Genomic DNA, 19,310 nt, shown 5'->3' on the forward strand with positions numbered 1-19,310 from the left:
AATGAATGTACACATGAATTTTGCTTTGGAACAAATACACATGGAGGTGAGAACATGAATGGAAATGGGAAGAAATAGGATCCAGAAATTTTTGTATTGAGTACCCTTACGGCAACATAAGCCTTGCCAACCTCAGCCTCACCTGGGCAGCACAAATACAGTGCCAACCAAGTCCAAGCCAAACCAAGCTGGGGCTTCAAAGTTTAATGTTTCAGTAGGGTTAACTGAGTGCAGGAATGGGTATGGATGGTAGCTCCCTGGCAGTCCACATCAGAGCCACTTTTGTGGAACTCTATAAAGAGTTTCTATAAAGCAAATGCTGGCTCCTAGACACTGGCCAGCTCCACCACCCAGCCACACTTCCATCTCTGCCTTCTGGGACACCTCCACATTCTCTCCTATGAAAGCCTCCCTTCAGAGGTCATCGCCACCACCTGCAGCTGTGCAGTCCTTCCTAACTATTCCCATCGGAAGTGAGTGCTCCCTCCCCTTGGCGTCATAGCTATTCTCAATGTTCTGCCTTGTATCACCATTACTTACTTCTTCCTTTTTATTTTATTTTTTAAACTAAAGCTCTATCCTCTCATGTCTTATTTAGGCCCACACCATTCAAATGTGGTTTTATTGAGTGTTTATTCAAAATGTTTTTGAAATATTGTTTGAACTGAAAAAAATATTTGTTGAACTCAGTATTCACAGACATCTCACTGTGTGGTAGGTGATACATACAATTTTAACTTGACATTTGCTAAGTTCTTAGTATCTGCCAGGTACAGTACCTTTATAATGGTAATGGGTATTTTTTTTATTGGCTGTTTACTCTGTGCCAGACTGTTCTAAAGGCTTACTGAATATCGCACTTGTTCCTCACTTTGGAACTATGATAGGCACTACTGCCATCTCCATTTTACAGAAGAGCAGTATGGAGAGGTTAGTAACTTTCCCAAGGACAGAAGTGGTAAGTGACAAAGCCACCGCTCTGACCACTCCCCTGATGGGGATCACACCTCAGGAAGGAGAAACTTATAAACAGGCGTCTATAATCCAATGTGACAAGTACCAGGATGTGCAAAGTGCCAGGACAACACATCCTACTGAGGTGATGAGTCTGGAAAAAACGCAAACGGGAAGAGATCAAGTTTACGTCAGGCCTTGCAGGATGAGGGGGAGTATTCCAGGTAGCCCCAGAGAAGCAAGGTGAGGCAAGCGGAAGGCAGAGCATGAGCAAAGGCATGGGACTACCTACCACACGGCAAGTTCTGGGACTGGCAAGTAGAAAAATGACTGGAATTTCGTCATCATTCTCAAGAAATCCAAAGTCATCTGTAGAGAGGTATGCGAGAGAATTGCCATCGAAGCAATACACGCTCTCATTCACCACTCTTCAGAAAAGAGCCCATTTTCCAGGCTACCAAATCGACTTGTTAGCACAAATATTTGCCTTTTGACAGCGGCGGACATGAACCAAATTTTAAAACCCCAAAGATCCCTGAGAATGCCAGGACAGTGTTCTTTCCCCACGAATGTGTTAACCTATTGCTTAGGACTTCCAACTGAGAAAAACCAAAGCAATAACAGCAAACTGCACACCACAATAAATTCTGCCGCATGCCCTCTAGCCTCTGCTCATGCAATTCCAGGCCTCAGATATTGGTCCCAAATTAAAACTACAAAGACAACTCAACCCTTGTAATATGAGAGTACTTATCAAACTTCTTCCTGAATGCAGCATAAGAATAAAACAAAGTAAATGGAAGCCCACCGCCAGTTCTGCACTCTGATATTTACCGATGACTTCTGACTAGTAGCAGACAGGCAAGGAATACACTGGAATCCAGGAATATTCAATGTTTGTGATTCCTACCAGCCCCACAAGGATAAACCTGTAAGAGTCAGAATCCTAAACTAATATAATAATAACAAAAATTAAAACTAAACTAAACGCACAGAAAGAACATCCTGTATAGCAGCTACCTAATGGCTCCCCAGACTGAGGGTGAACTGCTCCTTCCCAAACACACAATGAAATCTGCCAAGATGCGGCTTTTATCGGTGGGCTTGGCAACACAGAAAAGACAAAGAGGGCTTTTGTGTGAACTGCTGTTTCTGGGTACATTTTACACGCAACAGCCAGGCTAGCTGTTCCTCTCTTGTCTTCCTATTCACACAGGCAAAGGATGGTAATTAAAATCAGCCCAGGGACCAGGCAGGAAGGCTCATTCAGGGCGACATAATTAACCTCTGGAAAGTAAGACTGCACAAACGACACTGTGGGGACGCAGAGTTGGAGCAGGTGCCACAGTCTTTCTTCAGATGCTCCTCAAAACAAAAGGACACCCCAACATCATCCTTTTCTTTCTGCACAGTGGTGCAAAGGAAAAATAAAGGCCCTGAATTCTACAAAAGTAGCAGTTTGCTCTCTAAAGGAGCTTGAAAGAAAAATGGCCATAGAAATTTTCATTATGCTCAGTCATAAATGGCCCTGCTGGACTCCAGCCTTACTCTCTGTAAGAGCCAGTTCTTCATAACCAGTGGGTTCACAACCCCTTCATTCACACCAAATGCCAGCAGCGCACACGGCACATGGGAAATTTCTAGTGTCAAGAACATTATGAGAAAAGGTGAGGAGACGGTGGGTACTGTAGCAGTGGGGTTTCAGGATTATTTGGAGCCCCAGGCCCAGCCATTCTGATTCTGTGGGTCTTGGGTAGGACTAGAAAGGAGCCACACAAGCACCCCAGGTCTTCTAATATAAGTGGCTGTAGTGATCTCTGACAAACTGCTAACTGAATCAAAGCCAATACTAACATTCTTACCAGAGAGAAAAGACAAGCAAAGACAACAGAAGGAAGACAAGTCAACAGAGCCTTGAGGAGGGACACAGCTCTGCAGGTGGACAGAGCTCCCAGGTGGTATCAGGGAGAAGTGGACCACGTCCACTTCTGCCACTGGCCATCTGGGGTGTCTTTTCAGCTTTGTGGCCCTCTCTGATCACCAGCGAACTAGGGAATCTGGGGTGGTGGAAACAGAACTGTGGTGGAGATCAGAACATGCAGGCTCTTTCATCAGCTGTCATAGACTGGCTGAGTGGCCCAGCGGGAGGCTTCACTTCTGCATCTGGGTTTCCTTGCATGTAAGGCAGTTCGACCAGCTGGCACCAGGCCACAGCTGCGCCTCAGACCAACTCCTCTGTGTTGGCTGCTGCGTGGATCAACAGCTGAGGAAGATTCTGAGGGCTTGCCTAGGCTCCTCAAAAGACTGCAGAAATCAAATGCCCTGTCTTCTACAGGCAGGGAATGCTATTCTGGCCTCAATGAGCTGTAAGGTTTGTTCTCATTTTTAACCTTCTCCAATTTCTCTCTGATGATCTATCTGTAAAATAGTAATAATAATAATACCTATTCTCACTGGTACTTGGGATTAGAATGTCCAGAAGAGAAAAACATCTGTGAAAGCTCTTTGTAAAAAGGTGAGTAGCAACAAAAGAGAGGAGGAAAGAACGGGGCAGAAAATCTAGAGTCTAGGAGACCACAGGTTCAAATCCCCGCTGTGGGACCGTGGGCCATTTGTTTTGCCTCTCTAAGCCACAGCTTCATGGGCGCAAGTGGTAATAACGGCAATAATACCCATGTGAGCAGATGTGGTGAGGATTCGACAGGGTGAGAAGAATGAGAAATGGCCTGCTCACAGCAGAGACTTAATAAGGGCAAGGCCTCTCTCCCCTCACCTGACACAATTCCAAAGCATAAAGCACTGCCCCAGTCACATCCCTACACATTCACTCTGGCCTCACCACCTTCCAGCCTCGCCGTGGAGTTCCACCTGGTGCCCATGCTCAGAGATGGTGGTGGTGGTGCCAACAACTTTTACAAACCTGCAAAACCCCAGAGGATGTGCAACTTACCAGAGCATCAATGAGCACTTCTGCTCCCTCTTCACTCTCATGGAGGGTGTCTATGTCTGTTAATTCCTGAAGCAAATCAACCACGGCTATGGACACATGTGAAAAATGTTAAGGGTGTAACAAACACAGCGAAGCACTACTGACATATTTATTAAAATCCTTGGTTCCCTTCCGTTTCCTCATCAATTGCTTTATTACCGTTTACCTTTAATAGACTCTGGTTTTATTAACATCTCTTCAGTAAGGTTCTACCCACAGTGGGTGTTCATTAAATGTTAACTGACTCATTCGGTCTCTTTCCTTATGCTGCCTTCCTGGATGCTGACTCTGTAGGTTCACTGAATTTTCACAGATTTCAACATTTTAAATAGATCACTTGGGAAGTCACTTTTCCAGTGAGAATTAGGCCAACACCCTCAACTTCATCTCGTAATTTAAATTCTTGAAACTTAACTACCTTGTACAGTTCACCTTCGAAGGCAGTAATAATTTCTGAGAAGAGGCAGCCGATGTACACCAAGGAGTCTTCAAAGATCAGGACAGGACATAATTGCTTGAAAACAAAGGGAAAGATTTATATGGAATTGGGCTAGTCCCCACCAACCTCTGTCCCCTCAAATGTCACGCTGCTGTGAATATAAAAGGAAGAATTGAGAATTTAAAATTGTGCAAAATAGGGAAAAGGAAGGGAAGTACAGGGCTAGGTACAGTGGCTCATGTCCACAATCTCAGCCCTTTGGGAGGCCAAGGCAGGAGGACTGCTTGAGCTCAGGAGTTTGAAACCAGCCTGGGCAACATAGTGAGACCTTGTCTCTACTAGAAATTAAAAAAAAAAAAAAAAAAAAAAAAAAAAAAAAAAAAAAAAAATCAGCCAGGTGTGGTGGCACATGCCTGAGGTCCCAGCTTCTTGGGAGGCTAAGGTGCAAGGCTTGCTTGAGCTCAGGAGATCAAGGCTGCAGTGAGCTATGATCGCATCACTGCACTCCAGCCTGGGCAACAGAGTGAAACTCTGTCTCAAAAAAAAAAAGAGAGAGAGAGACAGAAAGAAAAGAAAGGGAAGTATAAGGAAAGGGAAACGTGAAGGAGAGTTATATTTAGAAACTGGATGGCAGAACTAAACTTATAACTAAGCTTCCTTTCCCTCACCTGAAAACACACACACACTCTCTCTCACACACAAACATGTTTGTGCACGCGCGTGCACGCACGCACACACACACACACACACACACACACGGAATGAGACAGAGAGAGACAGAGAGAAACAGCCACCTTGCTCCAGCAAACTGCATTTACTGAATGCCCAAGATGACTAAAGCACTGAACACGATAAAGGCCAATCCATTCTCTTCATTCTGGGCCTCAGTTTCCTCATCTGTAAAATGAGAAAGTCAGATAATCTAAAACAATTTTAAAAACCATACACCACAGGCAATAACCAACATGTAAACAAAGGAAGAATACACACAGACAATATGAACTGCACATACCCTGGAAGGGAACAATCAGATAGAACTGGGGAATTAGTAACAACTGGCTAGAAAAAGACTGCTCAGAAAACGGGCAACGACAAACACGAGGACAGGCTGGCAAGAAAGCAAAATCACCAGAATAAAAGCAAAGAGAATGGAACACACAAAGGCATTTGAAGAGAAGAAAGGATTGGGGGAGAGGGAAAGAAAGTAGAAAGGGGAGAGAAAATTGTAACTAGCTGAAGAAAATACTATTTTGAAACACTAAGCTAAAAGCTGTGTGTGGGATGCACTAAAACACTGTGGGCACGAGGGATGGGGGTGGCACACAGGAGCCACCATGTGGACAGCATGTGTGGGCAGCTGTGGGAGCCAGGCCTGAAAGACCTATTCCAAAGTTACTATATACAACGGAAAGAAGATTCAACAAAGGTCAGAATCAGGGCAGTTTCACTAAAAATAAATAAATAAATAAAAGATGCAGAACATATTAACAAGAATAACAGGACTTGCTAGCTGATGACCGACGTTCTGGGTATTACATGAAGGTCTTTTGCTGAAAGAAAAATTACTTGAAGGTTTGCTTTACTCATCTCTGACCAGCTGACCATCATGAATAAGTAATGAAGCTTTCTGTGTCTTACTCCTTCACTCTTAAAGGTGATATTTACCCAAAACTTAATATGAGTAAAGAGCTTAAAGGTCTTTGGAAAAAAATCCTTCATGCTTAACATCTTCATCTGAAAAATAATCAGGAAGCTATTGACAGAGTCAACATATATGCCTGATATATGGTAAACCAAAACACACAAATTATTGGAATCAAACAGAATAAATAATGGCAAAAATAACCAGGTTACCAAACTAACCGCTAGAAACCCTAGAGCTACCCTTGACTAGTAGGAATTAGTAGCTCTCTAAAACTAAAATAGTCATCATCATAATAGCCGTCATTTTTAAAAGTCACAGCACCACATCTGGTGCCATGCTACTGGAATTCTTTTGGTATAGGCATTATTTAACAGATAAGAAAGGCAAAGCTAGTAGTGGTTAACTTTTCTGGCCCGTGGTGGCTCATGCTTGTAATCCCAGCACTTTCGGAGGCCAAGGTGGGCAGATCACTTGAGGTCAGGATTTCAAGACCAGCCTGGCCAATATGGTGAAACCCTGTCTCTACTAAATATACCAAAATTAGCTGGGTATGGTGGCACACGCCTGTAATCCCTCAGGAGGCTGAGACAGCAGAATTGTTTGAACCTGGGAGGCGGAGGCTGCAATGAGCTGAGATTGTGCCACTGCACTACCACCTAAGTAACTGAGTGAGACCCTGTCTCAAAAAAAAAAAAAAGTGATCAAGGTCACTGCAAAAGTAAAGGTGAATGTTAGGTCCATCTGATTTCAACAACAATGCTATTTCCAAGTATACTTCATATTAACGCACAGGGGATATACACTCAGTTTAAATAAGGCTAGTAAATTCTAGCTACTGACTCTGCTGTAACCACAGAGAAAAGAACTATCATTTAATTCCACCATAAATTAGTAAAAGACTCAGGGAAAAGAACAAAATGTTAACACCTCCCTGTTCTTCCACGAAACTCCCATATTTATTCTCTTGAAAAGTTCATAATGCATTCAAACACTTATTTAATATGCATGTCAACATTCACCTAACATCCATTCATCCACTGTGGAGTCAGAGGTCTACAGGACAAGTGGGCGGGGCATGGTAGCTTACACCTGTAATCCCAGCACTTTGGGAGGCCAAGGCAGGCAGATTGCTTGAGTCCAGGAGTTTAAAACCAGCCTGGGCAACAGAGGGAGACCCTGTCTCTATAAAAAATTAAACAAATAAATAAATTATAATATGTCTATAGAACAAGGATCTAAATCAGGCATGCAGTAAGTAGTGTTATTATTATACCTCTTGAATAACACCATGCATGATCAAATATTTATTAACTAGTATGTGATGATTATTAATTAAACAATAGCCTCAAAAAGACAAATGGAGTATATCAGAAAGACCAACAGATGAAGAGTCAAATCAGCCTGAGGACAAGGGTCATGTCATATTCATCTTTGCTTCATATCTTTAGTGACCTAAGTGGTCCCCAATTTATCACCAGCCATGTAATCTTATGCAAGACCCTTTATTTCCTTACAGCTTAATTTCCTCATCTGTAAAACTGGGCTAATAGTCTCTGCCCAGCCACTTCCACTGAGTAGCTATAAGGAATAAATGAGATCAGGTATGTCAAAGGCCAAGGAAGTTAAAATACTCAAGAAACATAAAAGCACTATAATACAGGTTGTTAGCCAAGTCTTCCCACAGAATGCCCAAAGCCCTCACTATTGCCTTCATTTTTCCAAAAGCCTCTAAAATCTAAAGTTTAAGCTAACAACCGCGTGGTCCTCCCTTTCTGGGTCACAATGGGTTGGACAATCTAATTTTATATTTCAGCTTTGCCACAGAGATTCAGACTGATCAAGTCCTTTTTCAGCCTCTAAGGTCTTGTGGGCCAGATATCACATTTTTCTTTGATTAGTCTTATATCATGCTCACCAAGGTGTTGCGTGAAACCTAGAAACTTAAAAAAATAAACATTTTAGATAAAAGTGATTTTATAAAAGAGCACAAATGGCTTTTCCAGGAAAATTTGTTTCTTATCAGGTTTCAGTGGCTATCTCCTTGCCTACTTTCCTGCCTCAGCTGAGAATTCAAACAAGAAATCTGCTACTGACCAGGCCTGGTAAACATCTCATCAATCCTACCACTAACTGATTTTATATAAATTCCCAACTTTCACAAAATAGCATTTCAGCAAGGCAGTAGTAAGTCTGTAATTGTCACCATCAACTCCTGGGTAATATAATATGAACCGGGGTCATCTGAAGACCAGAAAGAGGAATGAGAATCAAAACTAAAGACAGACAAACTCTCCATCTTGATGAGAAAACTCAGCATGGTTGGCCATCCCTCCAGCATTTCTTCACAAGCAGACACTGGGCATGGGTGATAGGTTTTTCCACTGTAGTTACAATTTCATTTCACAAGGTAAAAGGCTCTTCTGTCCAAGTATAATAGGAAAAGAGAGAGCCTGTCTCCCTGTGAATTACTAAAACACAGTTTTTGATAGCCTATTTTGTCATGTCGAGTAGAAAGGCCACCCACGCACTCCCTCTGCACCTGTCCACTACGGGGGCAATAAGTTAGTGTAATAATAGGTAAAGCAGAAAAGACCAGCTGGGCACGAAATGGTCCATAACACAATGGCTCTTGGAAAAAAAGAGTGGAGTTTACTTCTATTTTCTGGCTCTGGATATTTGTTTTGGGCCAATATCCCGCTCAGAGTCTTGGTACAGAAACTAAGCATTAATCTTACTAATCTCCAATGAGATGAGTCCACAAGGAACAAAGTTATTAAAAAAAACAACCACAAAGAGAAATAACATGTATTAAGCAGATGTCTTTTTTAAAGTCATTTCAAAAAGGCCTTCTTAAGACAAATAAACCAGTATAGATTCAGAGAATATAACTGATTAATGCAATAAATGTGAGTTTAAAAAAAAAAAAAGAAACCTCTTTTCTTTAATTTCTAGACTAGGACAGTAATTAGATATAGCTCAATTCATGCAGATGAATTTCAAAACAGACAAAATGGTCTTTTACTCCTTTTAAAGCAGCTGCCACAAAGCTACCTAGAATGAACCTGGTCTCTTATCCAAACCCTAGATCAAACTAATATGAAAGAAAATGTACTCATTCAACATTTATTAAGTCCTTATTAAATGCCAGCGGGGAGTAACATGCCACAGGGAAAATGTCCAAAGCAGGCTACAACCACCCTAACCTTCCAGGGACTTAGATTTCACCTAAAACCCATAAACAAGACCAAAAGTTACATTAATCTGGTACCAGGTTTTTGTTTGTTTGTTTCAAGTTACATGAAAAGGTCCTTCTTCTACATGGCCATTTTGGCATTTCTAACCTAATGTGTTTATCTTCAGAGCATATTTAACTGGCTCCAAAAAGTAAGTGGCTAATAAATACATAATATCAAGGAAGATAAATGACAGATGAGAAAAAAAAGGAAACGTAAATTTACTTCTAAATGTAATTTTCATTCTGGAAACATCAAGCCAAAAAAGCTTCTAGCAAAAGAACAGCTCAAGATATGTAAGTCTTGTTAGACAGTGCTTGCAGAAAAGCAATGGAGCAAATACCAACTCCCTCCCAGTCCAATTAGAAGAAAGCCCCTTAGGAGGTTCAAACCCTTCCAAGCCCTATTCTTCTCATTGGCACTGGGTCTGTAACATAAGACACCCTTGACTATTGTACACACCCTCTGGGATAACATGGCAAGTCTCGGTCTGTTCCACTTTAGCATTCTCAGACCCAAACTGCGCAAGTTCAGTTGATCCCTGTTGGTCTAAAAAGCCTGTCTGCTCCTTATTTTCCAACTTCCCATGGAAGTTCTTCACGAAACTCACTTAACCACTCTGTAAGCTCTCCTGGCTTTCTAGAATCAGAAGAAAACTAAATGGTCATTTGGAAAAGAACGGTGCCAATGACCACTCCCTAAAATTATTCCACACCAAAAAGAACTGCCCCATCAGCACAATGATCTACTCTGCAACTTAAATTTTTTTCCTGCTTAAATATTAACATGCAACCCAATGTACTGGTGCCTTAAGTTAACATGCTGACTCACAAAGGGGTGGAGGGAAAGCAGACTTTGAATAAACGGGGTATAGATACTGTATTTATTATTATTATTAAAGAATATGGCATTTAGCTGGGAAGCAGTAGTCATGATTTTTTTTTAATTAAGCCATGGACCTGACATCTTGATAAATTTGTAGTGACTACATGAGCAGCCAGCAAGACCACATCAGCTTCCATCCGGAGTATGAGGAATGGCAATTTCCATTGCAAAGGGAGACACTACAAAAATCAACCTGCAATGCACGCTAATCTCCACGTCTATCGAAAGTTTGGCCATCTCCACTTCCCACACCCCCAAGCCAGAGATGACCCACACCTTCTCAGAGTTTCAATCAGTGGTATTTCCTAAGCATGCAGCTCCGAAGGCGCTTTCCACATACACCTGGGGGGAGTAATTTGAGTGTTTTTGCTTTAAACTGGAGTTATTATTTCTTATTAGCATCCAATACGTTTATCATACAAAGGAGAAACCCAGTAAATAACAGTGATCTACCAAAAAAAGCTTTAGAAGGCACTCCACTGACCACCCAAATTAAGAACATGGCAAATGACATATAAAAACAGAATACTGATGAATTTGGTGCCATGTGATTGATGTTGTCGTAGGTCTGTTTTTTGTTTTTTTCCTTTTTTCGTAGCAGAAGGGGCGATCAGCCACCATCTGAGGTTTATCTTCCTCTTCTTTTATTCCTCCTTGTTCCTTTAGGCCAATTGAGTAAATCTGGCTTAAGGCAGTCCACAAAAATGGATTTTTTAGCAATACCTTAAGAAAATATATTTAAATGTTCCTTTGGTTTTATTTTTCTGTAGAAACACTCTAAAAGGTTCACAAGAAAGGAGCTCTAAACATGTTTAAATGATTTAAAGGAAAAAGTGTTTAAAAAGCATTATTCTGAAAAGGCAGCAGCTGCTGGATTCCACTTTCTGCTCCCTCTGACTGCATTTAGAGTAACTCTCCAAAACCATGTGAGGTGTGTGCTCCCACCCCCAGGATATGTTCTCCGCAGATCAGAATCCATTCTGCAGCCAACCGATGGCTGGGCTCCAGCCTCTCGAGGGGGCAGATGAGGCACAGAAGCGCTGACAAGCCCTCACCAGCAGCAGTGATGCAGAGCGCCAGAATAAACTCTGAAGCAGCTTCTCACGGTTGAAAGGATGAGGCACAAGCTGTTTTCTCACATCCTCTGCCTCTTAAGGTTACAACAAACCAGCCTCTGATCCAATTAAAATCCCTAAAGTTTATGTTTTCTCAGAGGGAGGACAAAGCAAAGATGACCCGTACTTGCTGGGAACATAACCAGCCATGTATGGTCTTGGTTGATAAATGAAGAGTTAAAAAAGATTAAAAATTTAAGTCATGACTGCCATGAAATCGTTTATTCATGGTAAGGTGTTTTGGGCAGTTACAGCTGTACAACAGTAAATTGTTAACAACCGTTTCCTCAAGAAAAATATCCATTATAGATCACAGATAAGACAAGGAGCAGAGCGCAATGTTGCAGGGAGAGGAACGTTCCAACCGATAGAGGACATGGTAGATGCGAGTCAAGAGGACCTACCCTTTCCCGAAATCGCTTTCAAGAAGAGTCACACTTTCCGGAGGATGACATTTACCCTAATTACTGCCTCTGATGAAAATTAAGGTAATTAAAAAAATTTCGAATGCACTTTAAATTTGATGTAAGACATCATTAAAAATCAGATTTTAAAAAATATCATTAGGGCAGTAGGGTGAAGGTTGGCATACAAGAGGAAAAAAAAACAGTTTAGCTCTCAGAAAGCAGGAGGGAAATGGCAATCTGTCAAAGTTATTAGAGGGGGATGTGTTTTTTCCCTTTTTAAAGACCAGAACTTAACAACTTGGAGCATCTGTGCCCTTGCCTTTTCCAAATATGCTGATGTCGAGCAGCACCTCTCGTGTCAGCCTTCTCCCCAGCAGGAGCCAGGCGGGTGAATCAGCAGAATGTCAGTATCTTCCAAAAGCTGCTACTATTATTTAGAGTTAGCAGCAACAGAAAAAAGAATGAGTGGTGTTTCCAGAAAGGAAATAAGTAATTTCTGTACTAATACACAGGGTAACAGGTGACCATGCAACTCTGCCAGCAATGTCATAAATCCCACAGGAAGACTCGAGGTGCACTGGAAGAACACTGGACTGCAAATCACAGACTTGGAGTGCCAAGTCATCTCTAAGGTCTGATCAGATTCTGAAATCTACCCTTCTGTAGGTGAATTGAAATGTGAAGTAACAACTAGAACTCTTAGTCACGAAATCTGTGAAGACCATTAGTGCCCTGAATAGAGATAGGCATATGGCAGTTACCTGCCAAAGGCAAATGTTTATATCCTCCCACAGATTCGTATGTTGAAGCCTAATCCCCAATGTGATGGTACCTGGAGGTGGGACCCTTGGGCTTAATGCCCTTCTAAAAGAGACCCAGTGAGCTCCCTTGCTCCTTCCACCATGTGAGGACACAGTGAAGAAACAGCCATTGACAAACCTGGAAGCAGACATTCACCAGACTCCAAAACTGCTGGTGTCTTGATCTTGAACTTCCTAGCCTCTAGAATTGTGAGAAATAAATTTTTGTTGTTTATGAGCCACCCAGTTTATGGTATTTGGTTACAGCAGCCCAAACAGACGAAGACAATACCCAACATATGCTTACTGACTGATGCTGCTTGAGCAACCAGCACAGCTTATAGCTCCTAAGGGCCTAGCACAGTGCCTGGTACATCATGAGCACTCACAGCAGGTCTACTGAATGAATTTCATGAGACCATATACTGAGCTCACCCAGCAACAAGCTAACTAACTAGGGTTCTTGTACAACCCAGGACCCCACAGCGAACGCTGGTGAACAAAGTCATAAATCTGGGAGCTAACAGATCAATTCCTGATGCTATCTAACATTACATGAAGCATCAGAAATGTCTTAAGACTGCCCTTCAAGAAGCCTGCATTAAAATTATCCACTGATTTATTTCTATGAGAATTATCAGCCAGGCAAGAACTTAGTCAGACATGCTCTCAGGAGAGAGATTACCAGAAAGATGAAAATAACATGAAGCAGTGGCAGATTCCTTGTGAATATCACTCAAGCAGACTAACTACATTTGTCTCTTACCTTTGGAAATCTGGATTCAAACAGAACAACTACTAGGAGAGAATTTGGTTTAATGAACACAACCCTGTTCACAGGCACATCAAAAGGCTTTGCAATAAAGCTACTGCACATCTGATAATCAAGATAAAGTATAAAATGATTTTGGAAGTCACGATTCAGATTCAGTTACAAGTAACATTTGCTAAGTGCCTACTACGTATCAGGAGCTGTGCTTAGCACTTATCCACTCCTTTGATCCTCTCAATAACACAGAAAGCTACTCCAGAGGCTGAGGCAAAATCACTTGAGGCCAGAAGTTTGAGACTAGACTGGGGAACATTGCAAGACCCATCTCCAAAAAAAAAAAAAAAATTAATTAAAAAAAAATTAGGCATGGTGGCATGTGCCTGTTGTCCCTCAGAACGCTGAGGCGTAGGATCACTTAAGCTTAGGAGTTTGAGGCTGTAGTGAGCTATGATTATGCCACTGCACTTCTGTCATGGTGACAAAGCGAGACCCTATCTCTAAAAACAAATAAAAATAAAAATAACACTGAAAGACAAAAGCTATTAACTCTACCTGCCTGCTAATAAGAATACTAAGCTATGGAGGGGCACTGCCTTTCACACAAAAATAAGGCTGGAAGTCAAACCTAGATTGTCTGTTTTAGATCTAACATGCACTCAACAAATATTGAATGCTATTTATTTATTTTTGTATATATGCTCTTTATTTACTTTGTATAAACGCTATTTATTTATTGTATAAACGCTATTTATTTGTTATATAAACACTATTTATTCATTTAACATTAAATGCTATTTATTTTTTGAGACGGAGTCTCACTCACTCTGTTGCCAGGGGAAGTGTACAGTGGTGTGATCTCAGCTCACCGCAACCTCTGCCTTCCGGATTCACGAGCTTTTCCTGCCTCAGCTTCCCAAGTGGCTGGAACTATAGGTATGTACCACCACATCTGGATAATGTTTATATTTTTAGTAGAAAGACGGGGTTTTGCCATGTTGACCAGGGTAGTCTCAAACTCCTGACCTACTATCCACTCACCTTGGCCTCCCAAAGTGTTGGGATTACAGATGCAAGCCATCGTACCCAGCCTGGTTTTTAGGAACTAGAAATACAGGATTGAACAAAATAGAATAGCTCCTGACCTCCTGGACATCCAAATGTGCTTTATGGTTCACTACCTCCTCTAGTCTCAACTACACTGGGCCATCAGTTAGCAGAAAGATATCTAGACTAACAGATTCAAATCTGTCTGGCCTTGCCCCCATAAGGGACTTTCCAACTCAGATCCTGAAAAGTAAAGCTGTTAATGTATGAAGAGATAGATCATGATTAATTCTAATACTAATAAGAGGAAACAGGACAATTAATGATCGCCCAAGATTTACAAGATTTGTTAACAGAGAAAAACCAGATTTTCAAATGAGTAAAAAGCATTGTGTGTTTCAAGAGAGATGATAATTAGAACGGAAGTAGAACATCAGGTTTTACAGCACACATCTACAAAGAGAGACAGGAGACAGTAAACAGTACTTCCCCACCATGTCAGCTTTCCTACTGAGCACAGATCTCAAAGGATATCTGTATTATCATGTCCAAGCAACCCGAGAAGTGATTGTACAGCATTCAGCTCCACCAGAAGGTGGTACAGGTCTGGCATGGTGGCCACCACGTGCATCTCCTGAATGATGTCATTTAGGTCCAGCTCAGATTCCATGAACCTAGGGGGGAAAACAAGACATCATTAGAAGGAAAGGGGCACTTTCAGCAACGAGGAGCCAACAGCAACAATCTAGAGAACAAGACAATCTGTCAAAGTGTCTACAACAGACCAACCAAGAAGTACACTCATCCAAACATCATACTGTCACACAATTTCCTTGGGAAATCGATTTCCTCATTACAAAAATCAATCTTGGATTCAGATCTCATTACAGGGTTCCCTTACTCTTGCAGTCACAAGCTGCCTCTCAGAGGCTCCCAAAGCATTTTGCAGCACTAAACGATCTGCCCACCAGTCCTACAGATTAGCTACCAAGACCTCTTGGTGTGGCAATTCGCTCTGTTGCCCCGAACATAGTTATCCTACTACCCATCCAAAAAAGGGTTTCTCTTACTTCCCACGTCAGATCAAGGGCCAGTTATCCCCCTTACCCAAAGGAAGAGAAGGTTTTCTATATCCAAAAATACCTTCCTTCTCCCTCCTCTTTGGAACTGATTTAGAGGCAGATACCAAAGAAACGCAGACCTAGTCTCTGGCAACCTACAATCACCATACTCTATACAGCATGATACTTTACTCACATTTCCACACCCGAACCTTTCAACAAACCTTTGCCCAGGCACTAAGAACAGAACTACTTTGCATTCACTCTGCATGCCCTCCCCCGCTGTCTGACATATAAGAAATGCTGATTAAGCCTTGGATGAACAAGACCAGGAAGGTTTGTTCTGAGATGGAAATGAGCTAGTCTGGTGTAAGGCAACTGAACAATACCTGACTGAGTGAGAGGAAACAGTGGTTAAATTGACTCTGGAGCCAGACTATCTGGGTTTGAACCTGGCTTAGCCACCTACTTAGCCTCTCTCTGCCTCAGTTTCTTCTGTGAATAGGAACAATAATGTTACCTGTCTCACAGGGCAGTTGAATAAAGACACATAAGCACTGAGAACAACGTCTAGCATATAAAAAGCACTATGTAAGTATCTGTTCTACTATTACTATAATATGGCTATCTTCTCTTCTGGAAAGTAAGCTTCTTAAAGACAGGAACTATATCTTTGTCTCTTATATCCACAGATGCCTACTTAATTAAATTGAGGGCACAAAGAAAAGGAACACAAGCAGGGACTCTTGAAGTCACACAAGGCTCATCAACTTCAGATGCTGTGGGGCTGGGTAGATACCGCCTCTCCGGAAATCTGGAGTCGATAAGAAACAAAATCTAGAGACTTAACACTCTTTAAAACATGCCCACATTTTAGACAACATCTCTTAGTTTTTCCCCATTACTGTTAATTCTAATGCTTATATACTTTTTCCCAATCACAATATACTTTTTGTAGAAAACCAGGGGAAGAAAAACAAGCCCTCAAAAAAGTAAACAAATCATCCATAAGCCTACTAACCAAAAATAACCATTGATTATACTCTGTATATGTTTAAGCCTTTTTCTCAACTCACAGACTTTTAAATTCTATTTTAGTGTATGATACAAGGCAAAGATCTAACTTTATTTTCTGTGAATGTCTGACCAACTGCTCCAATACCATGTATGTTTGCCGGTATGTTTAAGTCATTTTTCTGAACTCACAGACTTCTCCCCCCCAAAAAGTAAGCCTAGAGTATATAGCTCTATATTCAACTTTTGCTGCTGTTGTTAATGTAAGTTAAATAATTCCCCTTATCATTATTCTTCTACAATAGGAGAAGCCAATACCTGACAAACTGCTATAGGTCCTTCTCCTTCTCCTTCTCCCATAGCAAAATCCCTCACTTACCACAGCACTCTACTCTGCTAAGCCCACATGGCTGGCCTCAGAATCCTCCTCCACAGTGTTCCAAGAAGACTATGAATCAGTCATAGGCCAGGTATGGCAGATTAAGCTTATTTACAATCCCTGTTCTAAATAATAGATTAATGGCCACATAGTATTCCCTTAAGTAGACATACTGTGATTTAATTAACCAATCCCCCTTTGTCAGGCATTCAGATTATTTCCAATTTCTTTGCCTTTAACAATGACACCAAGATGTATGCGTTCCTGATTACTGTGTTAGAATAAATTCCCAGGAAGGAAAGGGCCAAGTCAAAGAGTATGCACGACTTAAAACAGATTTTGATACATTTTGCCAGAAAAGTACCAATAGTGCATGAAGTACCTGTTTCCCCTTACCCTCTTCACACACAGTATTTCTTCAAATTTGAGATAGAAAAGACAACTCATTTTGTATCTTACATTTCTGATAGGAAGATGGTTAACATTCTTCTAACGTTTACTATTTGTATTTCTTCTTTGCCCACTCCTATTAAGATGCTCATTTTGTTTATAGATTTATAAACACTGTATATTAAGGAAATTAATCTCTATCCTATCTGCAAAAAAAAAAAAAATCAGAGAAAAGTGTTTGCCCTTTAATTTGTACACTGTGCTTTTTGACATAAAGGTTTTGAAAAGTTCAAGTAGCAAAACCTTTGCCTTTAAGAACTCTATTCTACATGTACCCTGAGCAAAATGTTTTCGACGCTAAAAGAAGACATATTTTAGGGTGCACGCTTATGTTTATATATATTTAAATGTTTAATCCATCTGAAATTTATTTTAGTGTATTGTTATAGATCTAACTTTATTTTCTGCAAATGTTTGGCCAAGTGCTCCAACAGCATAACCTATCCTTGCCTCACAGATTTAAAGAAATGTCAGCTATCATAAACTAAACTTTAATGTGTACTTTAATCTGTTTCTGGGCTTTTCACTCCATTTCATTGATTTATCTGTAAATTCCTGAGTTAGGACCACACTTTCACATGGTTATAGCTTTATAGTATGTTTTATGTCTGTTACTACAAAACACTCCCTTGTTTTTATTTTTCAGTGTTTCTTTGCCCATTCTCACTTGTTTATTATTCCAAGTAAATTTCATAATTATTTTAGAAGATTTTCCCCCAATACCTTTTTTTAAACGCTCCCTTCTCTGCTTGCAAATAGCTTACTTTTTTAGATCACCTGAAGTGTGGAAGCTAAATCAAAATCATGACTCAACAGGGCTAGTGTAGAAGGATTCAAACAGTCCATGGGCCAGGAGAGCTATATAATCCCTGAACCTCAACCTCTAAGGCTTATTTGCCTCATGTGAGTGTGTATATACAAGATTTCTGGAGAATAACCTGACAAAAGATTTTTCCAGTTCACTTGGAAGAACTGGCAAGGGAGACTGGGCACTAAACAGGAACAAAATCATGCTGAGTGCAGGATGAGATCTGGTGAGTTGGGTGATCAACAGCGAATGTGGTGGCTCACACCTATAATCCCAGCACTTTGGGAGGCCAGAGCAGGAGGGTCACTTGAGTTCAGGAGTTTGAGACCAGCCTGGCCAACACAGTGAAACCCTGTCTCTACTAGAAATACAAAAATTAGCCAGGTGTGGTGGTGCACACTTGTAATCCCAGCTACTTGAGGGGCTGATACAAGAGAATTGCTTAAAATCAGGAGGCAGAGGTGGCAGTGAGCTAAGACCATGCCGTTGCACTCTGGCCTGGGCGATGCAGCAAGACTCTGCCTCAAAAAAAAAAAAAAAAAAACAAAAAAAAAAACAGTGAATGAATGTCAGTCACCTGCAGGGCTCTGTCCCTTAGGCCTGTTTAGATCAAGTATTTTATTATTATTTTTTGATCAATATCATGACCAAAGATATATAAAAGGCAAGATGAAAAAAATGTTATATGACACAAAGCTTAAAGAGACAGTAAGTACAGCACTTGACAGAATCAATTCAAAAATTCATGACAGGCAATAATGACGCCAAATCTAACCAAAGGAAAATTACCTGGATCCACAGAGAAAACTGCAGTGAACCAAAAAGTCAAGTACAAATGTGAGGGCTGGGAGAGACACAGTTTCATAAAGGTACATGTGTTTCTTTCTGAACTCGATGGCTTCAGTGAACCATAACTGTAATACAAACCAGAACATGAGACAGTTCTGCCAGAGACAATTTCTTATTCATCTCTGGTCATCCAGCACCTGACACGGGCCTTGGTCCAACAAAGAAACTTGGGAGATCCCTGTAAATGGGGGCACAGATGAAAATAGCTGCCATAAGTGGCACGGTGGTTCTAGGGTACTTAAAAGAGAACAATACAGAGTTATCCTGTATTGTGACCCTAAAACTCTGTGACATCTGTTAGGGGAACCAACTTCTAGGAGAGATGTGGAAACCAATTCGGGGAAACAATCAAGATTCTAAGGAGTCTAGATTCATCTCGTATGAGAATTTGCTGAAATGCTTTCTCATTCTGAGTTGAAATTTTAGGAGTCAAAGCTGCCAAATGATGGAATGGCTTTCTTTGGAA

General features: G+C 41.1%; 1 protein-coding gene across 1 annotated transcript in view; it reads right to left on the reverse strand.

Annotated features, from left to right (window-relative positions):
* Positions 1-19,310, reverse strand: part of CTNNBL1 (catenin beta like 1) — a 177,788-nt gene that overhangs the window by 111,299 nt on the left and 47,179 nt on the right. Inside the window, exons 4-5 of the mRNA XM_017512250.2 lie at positions 14,818-14,957; positions 3,905-4,002 (exon numbers count right to left, since the gene is read on the reverse strand). Coding sequence (XP_017367739.1) covers positions 3,905-4,002; positions 14,818-14,957 — 238 coding nt within the window. The remainder of the gene's footprint in view (positions 1-3,904; positions 4,003-14,817; positions 14,958-19,310) is intronic.

The sequence above is a fragment of the Cebus imitator genome, unplaced genomic scaffold, assembly GCF_001604975.1.
Source record: "Cebus imitator isolate Cc_AM_T3 unplaced genomic scaffold, Cebus_imitator-1.0 Scaffold18, whole genome shotgun sequence".
In the NCBI taxonomy this organism is placed as follows: domain Eukaryota; kingdom Metazoa; phylum Chordata; class Mammalia; order Primates; family Cebidae; genus Cebus; species Cebus imitator.